The sequence below is a fragment of the Ictalurus punctatus genome, chromosome 9 (assembly GCF_001660625.3).
Source record: "Ictalurus punctatus breed USDA103 chromosome 9, Coco_2.0, whole genome shotgun sequence".
Classification (NCBI taxonomy): Eukaryota; Metazoa; Chordata; class Actinopteri; order Siluriformes; family Ictaluridae; genus Ictalurus; species Ictalurus punctatus.
The window spans coordinates 31,675,204-31,687,703 of NC_030424.2; the positions used below are offsets into that span (position 1 = coordinate 31,675,204).

The 12,500-nt window shown below is 46.6% G+C and overlaps 1 protein-coding gene across 9 annotated transcripts in view; it reads right to left on the reverse strand.

The window, feature by feature from the left end:
- Positions 1 to 12,500, reverse strand: part of birc6 (baculoviral IAP repeat containing 6) — an 88,194-nt gene that overhangs the window by 2,325 nt on the left and 73,369 nt on the right. For all 9 annotated transcript variants that reach the window (XM_053682502.1, XM_053682498.1, XM_053682496.1 and 6 more), the window contains exons 66-72: positions 11,256 to 11,475; positions 10,782 to 10,927; positions 9,635 to 9,745; positions 6,533 to 6,750; positions 5,458 to 5,619; positions 4,785 to 4,862; positions 3,037 to 3,225 (exon numbers count right to left, since the gene is read on the reverse strand). In XM_053682502.1, coding sequence (XP_053538477.1) covers positions 3,037 to 3,225; positions 4,785 to 4,862; positions 5,458 to 5,619; positions 6,533 to 6,750; positions 9,635 to 9,745; positions 10,782 to 10,927; positions 11,256 to 11,475 — 1,124 coding nt within the window. The remainder of the gene's footprint in view (positions 1 to 3,036; positions 3,226 to 4,784; positions 4,863 to 5,457; positions 5,620 to 6,532; positions 6,751 to 9,634; positions 9,746 to 10,781; positions 10,928 to 11,255; positions 11,476 to 12,500) is intronic.

Genomic DNA, 12,500 nt, shown 5'->3' on the forward strand with positions numbered 1-12,500 from the left:
ACACACTTGAAAATGTAAGTTCACTCTAATGCTCAGCCTACAACAGTCTGAACTCAGTATTGTACCGTATCTCATTCTTCACTAACACAACACACATCTGTGAGCGTCAGCGTCGCGTGGGTAAAGTCTGACGTGCTGTTTGTAAACTCGGAGCACGCGGCTCCACTGGAAAGTCAAAATGTAATGCATTATTATTTGACGTGTTTGGGAAAATAAGATGGAGTTTAATTTCCAGTGTGTTGAGGAAACAGCAGTACTGTGTGTGTGTGTGTGTGTGTGTGTGTGTGTGTGTGTGTGTGTGTGTGTGTGTGTGTGTGTGTTCGTTCTCATGAAGGGGTTCAGATTAATCCCATGGTGAGGGTTACCTCTACAGGAGGGTTACAGTCACAGTGCAGAGGCCTGATGGGGAAATATTAAAAAAGGAGATGACCCTAACACACACCAGCACAGGGCCACGGTCACATCCAGGTTACCATGGCAATGCTGGCAAGGCCACTGATCTCTCTCTCTGTGTATCAGACACTGTCAGTGTGATTGATGGATGGAGACAGAAGGAGATCTGATACGACTGCTCCAAGTGTGTGAACGAATAAAGGAAGGAAAAGGGAGTGATGGGGGAAAAACGGAGGAAGAACAGACAAAGAAAGGAGGAGAAAAAAGGACAGAAATAAGAGAAGAGAAGAGAAGAGAAGAGAAGAGAAGGAGGGAGAGAGGAGGAAAAAAATGAGAGCACTGGAAAGAACACAGAAGGAAGAGAGACAGAAAGGGATGAGGAAAAAAGGATAGAAGCCATTCTGAAGCTGTGAAAAGAGGGAACATCTATCAGGGGCACTGCACAAACACCGTGCATGGACAATACACCTCTCCCCAATGTCCTGAAAAAGAGAGCTGTGAAGAAAAACCCAAAAACTACAGTCAGTGACATCACCGACATCCTCCACAGGGCAGGGTGAAGGTCACAATCCACCGTTAGAAGAAGACTTCGAGAGCAGAAATATAGAGGACACAGCACAAGATGCAGACCGCTCATCAGCAGTGAGAATCAGAAACCCAGACTGGAATTCACAGAGAAATACAGAGACGATCCTCAACAGTTCTGGAACCGAGATGAACCTCTACCAAAGTGATGGAGAGACCAAAGTGTGGAGAAAGAAAGGATCTGCTCATGATCCAGAACATACGAGCTGATCTGTGGAACATGGTGGAGGTAGCGTCATGGCTTGGGCTCGCACGGCTGCTTCTGGAACATTCACTGATCTTTATTGATGATGAACTCATGATGGAGCAGCAGAATGAATTCAGAACTTTACAGGAACATTTTATCTGTAGATTTACTGAGAAATCCATCTGAATGAATCAGGAGGAACTTCATCACGCAGCAAGACAACGATCCAAAACACACTTCCACCTCAACACAGGACTTCATCAGGGGGAAAGTGGAAGGTTTTAGACTGGACAAGTCCATCACCAGACCTTCACCCAACTGATCATTTCACCTGCTGAAGAGGAGACTGAAGGGAGAAACCCCCCGAAACACACAACTACTGAAAGAAGCTGCAGAAATGTGGAGAGAAAACAGGAGAGAGGAGAAGAAAAAGAGAGAGAGAGAGAGAGAGAGAGAGAGAGAGAGAGAGAGAGAGAGAGACGGAGTCATTGTGTGTGTGTGTGTGTGTGTGTGTGTGTGTGTGACTAGTACTTCCTCTCTTGCCTCTGGACTTTAATACCAAAAAGGTCACTGAGTTTGTTAGTGTCTCTTATAAGAGCATCGGCTACTGCCATGTGTGTTTTTACACACACACACACACACACACACACACACACACACACACACACACACACACACACACAGAGAAAGTGACCAAGTTGAAGTTATTACTGTTCCTGTAGTGATAATGAATGATTCAGTGGTTCTATAGATACACTCAGTGTTTGGAGTGTGTGTGTGTGTGTGTGTGTGTGTGTGTGTAGTAAAAGTCATTTGTCACACTGTTCTAATCTGATTGTGTGTGTGTGTGACTCTGGGGTGTTTACACACTCACTCTGAGCGGTCACTGTGATGGATACTGATGCCAAATAACAAGTCTCTCTCACACTCTCACTCACACACACACACACACACACACACACACACACACACACACACACACACACACACACGTAAAGCCTCAGTTCTAAAGTCTGTCCCAGTGTATGATACATTTCCAACAAGCTGATTGGTTCTTTGTACAGGAGGGGGCGGGGTTTACATAATACAGTCTCATTAGTCAGTCATTATTATTATACAACAATCCAATGCCATCGGAGTCTAATCTGTTTTAGCAGCGTGAGGAATCTGGAACTTGTTCGTTTCCTTTGTCACCACGTGCCTCGATTATCAGCAGCTGAATAAACAGCTCTAGAATAAAGCGTGAGCGCTGCGAGCGCCGCTTCCCGTCGTGTCATTAGTGGAGACGGGAGCGCTGAAATCTCCGTCACCGCACCTTTAATTCTGCTCATTATAGCTGAGCCGTGTCAGCCGAGTGCCAGCGAGGAGACGGTAAAGAGCGCCGGATCAGGAGTGCACCAAAATAATACTTCAGCCTCATTACCGTCCTGTCCCGTCGCCATGGAGACGAAGCATCCTATCCGGCTGGCCGACGAGGGACCTCGCTATAATACACCTCAAAATTCCTCAACTTACTATTCTGCAGCTAGAGCGGCGCGCCTTTAACATCACTTCCCTGTTTAATACAACAAAAATAAACATTTGCAGAACAGTTTGTTATTACGTCAGATTTTATTAGCAAATATTTCACTATTCGCACAATAATTATTATCAACAACTTCCTTCTTTTCCTACGTTTGTGTGAGAGCCACATTTTACTGAACAGGTAATATGTCAATCACATAGGAGGCCACGCCCACAAATGACAAACTAAAAGCGACACAAGTCTTCTCACCTGTTAGAATGAATTTAAAATAAGAGCTTAATATTGTGTGTGTGTGTGTGTTTGTGTGTGTGTGTGTGTGTGTGTGTGTGTGTGTGCGCGCACGTACCTCTTTAAAGCAGGGTGACGGGTTGCGGATCTGTTCCAGCATGGCCCATTTGACCGTAGCTTGCCGGATGTTTCCGTCGTACTCTCTGGAGCTCTGAGTGCCGCTGGGCGTCCCGCGCGATCGCTCGTACCCTGGCTCGTTAAAGTACGGCTCACACACCAGGATCAAAGACTGCACCGACACCAGCACCTACACACACACACACACACACACACACACACACACACACACACACACACACACAGTTAAAGACTTCAAATTTAAGTTACAAGTTAAATAAATTGACTAACTGCTATAAAATATCTAGTTTAGCAAAACATGACCCCAATCTGCAGCTGTGTGAAATTAACAAAGACACAGAGTCTGACAAAGTCTCCAACACCGCTGGACACACTGCTGAATTATATATTTCAAGTTAAATATCTTTGATGATGGTGGCAGTGATGATAGTGGTGAGATGATGGTGGTGAGATGATGGTGGTGAGATGAATGGTGGTGAGAGTGGTGAGATGGTGGTGGTGATGGTGGTGAGATGGATGGTGGTGAGATGAATGGTGGTGATGGTGGTGAGATGGTGGTGGTGAGATGAATGGTGGTGATGGTGGTGAGATGGTAGTGGTGAGATGAATGGTGGTGAGATGGTAGTGGTGAGATGAATGGTGGTGAGATGGTGGTGGTGAGATGAATGGTGGTGAGATGGTGAGCTGAACATCAGTAATTACTGCAGATATTATATTAAAGTATTTAAATAAATGAAAACACCTGCAGAGTGTTAACCAGCTCAGTCCAAGATCCAAAATAATTAATATGAACATGAGAGAGAGAGAGAGAGAGAGAGAGAGAAATGACAGACATATGGAGAGAAAGACAGAGACAGACACAGAAAGACAGACACAAAGAGAGAGATAGACAGGATAGACAGAGATAGAAAGAGTCTCTCCATTTATCTCTCGCTCTCTCTGTCTGTTTTTTTTGTGGTGTGATATTGGCGAAGGTCCACGCCACGGATCTATAAGTGGTGTTACAGAATCAATGGAGACGTCTTTATGAACTACTGGACAAACCCACAGGGACAGGACAACAACACACATGCACGCGCTCACACACACACACACACATACCCATATATACAGCTCAATAACACGCTGAGGGAGAGACAAAGTGAGGGGGAGTTGAAGGACCGGACAGGAAGGAGAGAGAAGTAAGTGTGTGTGTGTGTGCGTGTGTGTGTGTGTGTGCACTCGCACAAGAGAGTAGCTTGGTAATGAGGACCAAATCTTTTGAACATGCTTCCACCAACATGACCAGAACTAATTTTACTTCCTTCAAATCCAGCAGTTGTTGTGGGCGGAGCCTGAGATAGTACAAGTTGCGAATTGTACAAACGCACATTTCACAAAACGACCAAACCGCCATTTACCTAAAAAACCACATCAATTTAAGCCGTGCTTTCTCATGAGATTCGCTCATCATTCAAGTCTTTAGCTGCAAGAACACTGTTGCTAGGCAACTGGGAAATACGGACACCGAGAATAAACTAGCTAATAATCAGGGCTATGATTTATGAAGTTAGTACATGGCCGTACTCTTTCCGTACAGAATACGTAAAGACACAGTAACCGTGGAAACCAGAGCAAACAATGAGGAACATCAACTAAGAAAAGACTAAAATTACACTTCGCATGGACCGAGAACAAAACGTCTGTGGGTTCTGCCTGACTCAGACATCACCCGGAGAACATCCTGACCTGTAAAAAGCTAGACGTCTGCGGGTTCCACTTCTCCTCCGGGCGTCCATGCCACGTGTTCAGGATACTTAAACACACCTGAAGGGGAAAAGTGTGAGAGAAAACAAACAGGACACTCATTTAACAATCGAAGGTGAGGTTACACAGTACATTTCCAACAGACAGACGGAGACAGACAGACACATACATAAATAGACAGACGGAGACAGACAGACACATACATAAATAGACAGACGGAGACAGACAGACACATACATAAATAGACAGACGGAGACAGACAGACAGACACATACATAAATAGACATACGGAGACAGACAGATACATAGATAGACGGAGACAGACAGACACATACATAAATAGACAGACGGAGACAGACAGATACATAGATAGACGGAGACAGACAGACACATACATAAATAGACAGACGGAGACAGACAGATACATAGATAGACGGAGACAGACAGACAGATACATAGATAGACAGACGGAGACAGACAGATACATAGATAGACGGAGACAGACAGACAGATACATAGATAGACAGATAGTGACAGAAAGACAGCGACAGACAGATACATATATATACAGACAGATACATAGATAGATAGACAGAGAGACAGATACACAGATAGATAGACAGACCGACAGAGAGACCGACAGAGAGACCCCGACCTTGCCATCATTGTAGAGGTTTGGATTGAAGCGCACACTGTGGCCTCCCGTTGTCTCCAGGTTGACCAGAGGAGGGGAGTTCGGATAATCCTGAGGAAAATACACATCAAACTCAAAGCAGCCGTTAGCATACGGAGTGTCTGCTGGGCCTGTAATCAACACCTGAGAGAGAGAGAGAGAGATACTGTAAGGATATCCAGTGATATGGCGAATACACAAACATTACTCAGACATTAGCACTGTTTGGATCATATTTTGCTGCCACACACACACACACACACACACACACACACACACACACACCAGATTAAATCAGGAGAACTGTGCCTGGCTATTAGTGACTGCTGCTATAATAGTGAAATGATACCGGTGAAGTGTGGTACTTCTCATGAAGGATGAGGGGGTGAAAATGACTTCTTAATGCTGTATAAATTAGAATCGGAAAAGATGAAGGAATTTGGGGGGGGGGGGGGGGGGGGGAGGCAAGGCAAGAGAAGAGAGGGAATGAGAAAGGAAAGAAAAGGAAAGGCAGGCGAATGCAAGGCAAGAGAACTTCTGCAGGTGAAAGGAAGGGAACGAAAAGGAAGGCAAGGCAGGAAAAAGGAAGGAAAGGGAAGGGGTGAGAAGGCAATGGAAGGAAAGGCAGGAAAAAGGAAGGAAAGGGAAGGGGTGAGAAGGCAATGGAAGGAAAGGCAGGAAAAAGGAAGGAAAGGGAAGGGGTGAGAAGGCAATGGAAGGAAAGGCAGGCAGAGAGAATGGAAGGGATGGAAAGGTAGGTAAAGGCAAGGCAAAGGGGATGGGGGAGAGGGGAATGGAAGGCAGAGCAAGGCAGCGAAGGGAAGGTAAGAAGGAAGGGAAGATCTGTGATGAGTGCGGTGCAGAGTCAACAGTGCGATGACGGAAACGTCACCGCACACACACGCACACACACACACACTGATGTTAACACTGTCTGATTAGAGCTGCTCACATGTCACATACAGCAAGAGACAAAGAATGTGTTTGTGTGTATGTGTGTGTGTGTGTGTGTGTGTGTGTGTGTGTGTGTGTGTGTGTGTGTGTGTGTGTGTAAAACCTTCATGATGTCGAGGCGTTCCTCATCACAGCGAACAAACACACTTGAGGAGGATGACAGGGGGAGGGAGGTGGAAAGCGTGACCGCCTCCTGGGCGAGTCTTCGTGCCCGTGCTGCGCTGTTAGCATCACTAGCGTTCTTCACCTGAGACAGGTAATGGTAGTTCACCTTAAACACCAATTTCCCATCCTCGTCCTCACACACCATCTCGAATGTGTCTATGGTAGAGAACACACACACACACACACACACACACACACACACACACACACACACACGCCATGAAGTGCTTTGAGACATTGGTTCTTCAGCACATCAAGGACTACCTCCCCCCAGATTTCGATCCTTTTCGATTTGCTTATCGTGCAAACAGATCCACAGAGGATGCTATCGCCGTAGCTGTCCACTCCGTGTTGAGACATCTAGAGCAGCAACAGAGCTACGCCTGGATGCTTTTTGTGGATTACAGTTCGGCTTTTAATACAATAATTCCGGACATTCTCGTCACCAAATTGGTCACCCTTGGCCTCCCCCGCCTCACGTGTGCCTGGATAAAGGACTTTCTCACCAACCGGTCCCAGACAGTGAGACTCGGGCCCCACCTCTCCTCCACTCGCACGTTGAGCACAGGTTCTCCACAGGGCTGTGTGCTGAGCCCCCTCCTGTACTGTCTCTACACATACGACTGTAGACCAGTCCACAACAATAATCTTATCATCAAGTTTGCTGACGACACCACAGTGGTCGGATTTATCTCAAAAGGAGAGGAGGCAGCCTACAGAGAGGAAGTCCTAAACTTGGCAGCCTGGTGTTCAAAGAACAACCTGACTCTAAACACCAAGAAAACCAAGGAGCTCATTGTAGACTTCAGAAAGCACAACACGGAGCTGGCCCCCCTCTTCATTAATGGTGAGTGTGTGGAGAAGGTCCACACCGTCCGGTTTCTTGGCGTCCTTATCTCTGCAAACATCTCCTGGACGGACAACATCACAGCGGTCATCAAGAAGGCTCAAACGCGGCTACACTTCCTGAGGGTTCTCAGGAAGTACAATCTGGACTCCAATCTGCTGCTGATCTTCTACCGCTCGTCCGTCGAGAGCTTGCTGACATACTGTAATACGGTGTGGTAGAGTAGCTGCACCGCAGCAGACAGGGAGAGGCTTCAGAGGGTAGTAAGAGCAGCACAGAAGATCATTGGCTGCCCTCTCCCCTCCCTGATGGATATTTACACTTCCCGTTGCCTCAGCAGAGGAAAAACTATCATTAAGGACAGTTCTCACCCTGGCTTTGATCTGTTCAATCTGTTGCCCTCAGGGAGACGTTACAGGTGCATCAGAACAAGGACTAGTAGATTTAAGAATAGTTTCTTCCCGAAAGCTATTACCATTATAAACAAACACATGTACTGAGTCCACAGCATATGTATATAGTGTCTCAAAACTGTGCATCTCATAGTACCTCCCCCATCGACCCCAATATCTTGTTTATTTATCTTGTTTATTTATCTGTTTATTTATCTGTTTATTCTTCTTGTTTATTGAATGTATATGTTTGCACGGAACAAAAAGGAGTGGCTCTTAATTTCATTGTACATGTGTATAGGGACAATAAAAGGCATTAATTCATTCATTCATTCACACACACACACACACACACACACACACACACACACACAGAGTATGGTAAAGTGTTGCCTCAGTACTGCTGATCCCAGTGAAGAAGGCGTGCCTTCTGTACCTTGATCTCATGAGTCTGCACTGTGCGTTCATCTGTGTGTGTGTGTGTGTGTTCCAGTGAGAATGTGTGTGTGCCAGCACTAACATGTTTACACACACACACACACACACACACACACACACACACACACACATCAGTGCAGATTACTTCACTACAGCTAAATTGATTCTGGCAGAATGAAACTCCGCTTTTCAATCAGTGGTCAGAGACATGGAGAGTGACGGGATGAAAAGAAGGAACGATCTTTCACTCTATCTCCATCTCTTTTTCACTCTTCTGTCTCGCTGATTTTTCTCAACATCTCACTCTGCATCTCTCTCTCTCTCTTTCTCTGGAGCATTTTGCAGTGTTTAAGCATGGGGCAATAATCTGCAAATATGATATATCTGCCCTTAACCTCACCGTAACCAATCAGAGCACAGTTCCCGCCCTTAACCTCACCGTAACCAATCAGAGCACAGTTCCTGCCCTTAACCTCACCGTGACCAATCAGACCACAGTTCCCGCCCATAACGTCACCCTAACCAATCAGAGCACAGTTCCCGCCCTTAACCTCACGTGACCAATGGGACCACAGTTCCTGCCCATAACCTCACCGTAACCAATCAGAGCACAGTTCCCGCCCTTAACCTCACAGTGACCAATGGGACCACAGTTCCCGCCCTTAACCTCACGTGACCAATCAGACCACAGTTCCCGCCCATAACGTCACCCTAACCAATCAAAGCACAGTTCCCGCCCTTAACCTCACGTGACCAATGGGACCACAGTTCCTGCCCATAACGTCACCGTAACCAATCAGAGCACAGTTCCCGCCCTTAACCTCACGTGACCAATGGGACCACAGTTCCCGCCCTTAACCTCACCGTGACCAATCAGAGCACAGTTCCCGCCCTTAACCTCACCGTGACCAATGGGACCACAGTTCCCGCCCTTAACCTCACCGTGACCAATGGGACCACAGTTCCCGCCCTTAACCTCACCGTGACCAATCAGAGCACAGTTCCCGCCCTTAACCTCACTGTGACCAATCAGAGCACAGTTCAATGAACTACCATTATGGCTCAATTCCTGGCAGGTTCAGTTGTCTGTATCAGCGTAAATTGTATTTGATAAACTTACAGGATTAAAAAAACAAACAAAAAATAAACAAATAAACATACAATTGAATAATTAAGTAAGGAATTCGATGATGAGTTGTGGTGGTGAATTATTTCGTGAGAGTGTAACTGTGTTCATGACAATGGTGTACTTCTGTAATACATGTGCATGATGTCCAAGTTTCACACCTTCTACAGTCAATACATAATTACTCACATTTATTATAAATAACAATCTATAACACAATTCTCAATTACTGCTCACCGAACTGCAGTTTCTTCATGGCAGCGACGTACTTCTCCTCCAGCGAGCGCAGGTTGGACAGAGGCTTCGGTCTCGCTGCTGCCTTTCTCGAGCACTCGGCCAACTTCCGCTCTGTGGTGAGGAACAAACGGCTTCATTCGTTTATTTTCCAGGGACGACTAAAGGATAAGATCACTAAATGCTATTTTATATCGACAATATAAGATCAGGATCGGAGTTTAGATCCTGCCCTCGACGTCTCAGTAACCGTCAGCGGGACAGAGGAGACCTTATCACACCTTTAATTCACTACGTTGATTTGTTGATGGACTAAAGTAAGGTAAAAGGTTGTGTTAATCTGCTGTAAAGAAACGTGTCCAGGATGAAGGATAATCTGACCGAGCGCCGGTCTGCTCTGTGCTCAATAACGATGTCTGATTTCTCCCGTGTTTGATAAACGACCTGCGCGTGGTTACACGACGTCTACACGGCTTATCGAGTCTCGCTGAATAATCAGCTCTGTTCCAATTAACCGTGTCGGCGCAGTACTGAAGCACAACCACACACCTTTATCACGTGTTTCACACGTTCCCTCACACGTGTTCATCTGCACTTTACACAGTTATGGATGTGTGCAGTCGGGCCGCAGGAGTCGCAACACACCGGACGATATCCACGACTTCCTGTGTTCCTCTCTGAGGTGTGGGGTTTTAATGGTCTTAGAATATAGAGGTCAATACTCTAGGAGGTGCAGGAGCCAATCAGAAAGCTTGTTAGGCTCATGTTTTTTTTTGTTTTTTTAAAAAGACGGCGTGTTAATTAAACCGTTTAAACGTTTCTGCTCCCCCCGCCTCGGGTTCCGGTCACTTCACATGGATTTACCCAAGTCATCTGAAAGAATCCACACACAGACCACACACTGTGGCCTTGTGAGATCCCTGAAGGAGTTTAATCTAAACCTCAGAAACGCAGAAATAAATAAAGCTCTATAAATATACAGTTTATTACTGAACACATTTAAATAACGAGTCTAATGTCGGAATAATCGGATTAAATAAATCAAATAAATCTGTACAGAGGGGTACCCTCAAAAACACTCCGGATAAAAGCATCAGCCAAATGCGTAGAAGTAAATGAAAGAGTGTGTGTGTGTGTGTGTGTGTGTTACCGTGATTAGCCTGGCGCAGGCTGGTCGTAGCAGCGTAGACGATCTCAGCCGTTTTCTGGATGTCAGGAACGAGCAGAGTCAGACCTTCAGGCTCCGGATCAGACGGCTCCGCCTTCATCACGCCTTTACTCTTATCTTTCTTTGATCTGAGAGAAAAAAAACAGACAAGATGTTATTTCTGACAGACAGACAGACAGAAGGTGAGACAGGCAGACAGGAGGGGCAGAGGGGTGGGCGGGCAGACAGAGGGGCGGGCGGGCAGACAGACAGACAGAGGGGCGGGCAGAGAGGGGGCAGACAGAAGGGCGGGCGGGCAGACAGACAAAGGGGCGGGCAGAGGTGCAGACAGACAGAGGGGTGGGCAGACAGACGGGTGGGCGGGCAGGCAGACAGGGGGCAGCTAGACAGACAGAAAAATAGATGAGCAGGCACCGATACAGATAGACTGGCAGACAGACAGATGTATAAACAGACCTGAGGCGGTTGGTGTAGGTGTCGACACAGGTCTTCATCTTGGCCAATAGTGTGCTGACGGAGGTGTGGCTCTGAGCGTTAGGCTCCTCCTCCTCCTCCTCCTCAGTGTTGGAGGTGGAGAGAGGGAGCAGCAGAGGAACGAGAGAGGAGGAGGACGACAGCGCACGCAGGAGCTCCAACAGAGCACGGTACAGAGGGACGTGACGGGCCATGTCCAACACTGAAGGGGGGGGGGGGGGGGGGGTGAGAGAGAGAGAGAGAGAGAGAGAGAGAGAGAGAGAGACAAAGTTAAATCATTCCTGTAACACACATCTCTTCAACTACACTTCTATATAAAGTATCTGCGTCTATCAACCTACCCCCATCTGTCTACCCCTCGCTCTGTCTGTGTCTGTCTGTCTATCCATCCCTCCACTGATAAGTATATATATATATAATCAATTCCTTCTCATTAATTTTCTCTGTATCTCTCCATCTTTCCCTTCCATCCGTCTGTCTACTGGTCTAATTATCTGTCCATCAGTCAGCACTCGAATTAGTCTGATATTGTTTGAAGCACATACACGTGTGCGCACACACACTCACACACACATACTCTCTCACACACACACACACACTCACTCTCACACACACACACACTCACACACTTTATTCAGCCAACTGGCTGTTGCTTCAGTAGTGATGCCAATAAAATGTACATTAATCACAAACACACTCCCATTTACTGTCTCGCCGAGCGTGTGCACAAGCGCGCACACACACACGCGCGCACACACACACGCGCGCACACACACACGCGCGCACACACACACGCGCGCACACACACACGCGCGCACACACACGCGCGCACGCACGCACGCGCACACACACGCGCACATACACACACGCGCACATACACACACGCGCACATACACACACGCGCACATACACACACGCGCACATACACACACGCGCACATACACACACGCACATACACACACGCGCACATACACACACGCGCACATACACACACGCGGATAAATCTGTCTGATTGGCTCTGGTATGCAACCGATCAGAGCAAACCCTGTGTTTTTAATCACAGCAGGAATTTTTATGTAATTACAGAAACTAAACATTTATTTCACCCAGTTATTTTAATAAACATTAAATATTTCAAAACGCAGTTAATAAACAACAACAACAACAACAACAACAACAAACACCACAGTAAAATATTCAGGACCGATATGCTGATCAGAAACTCCA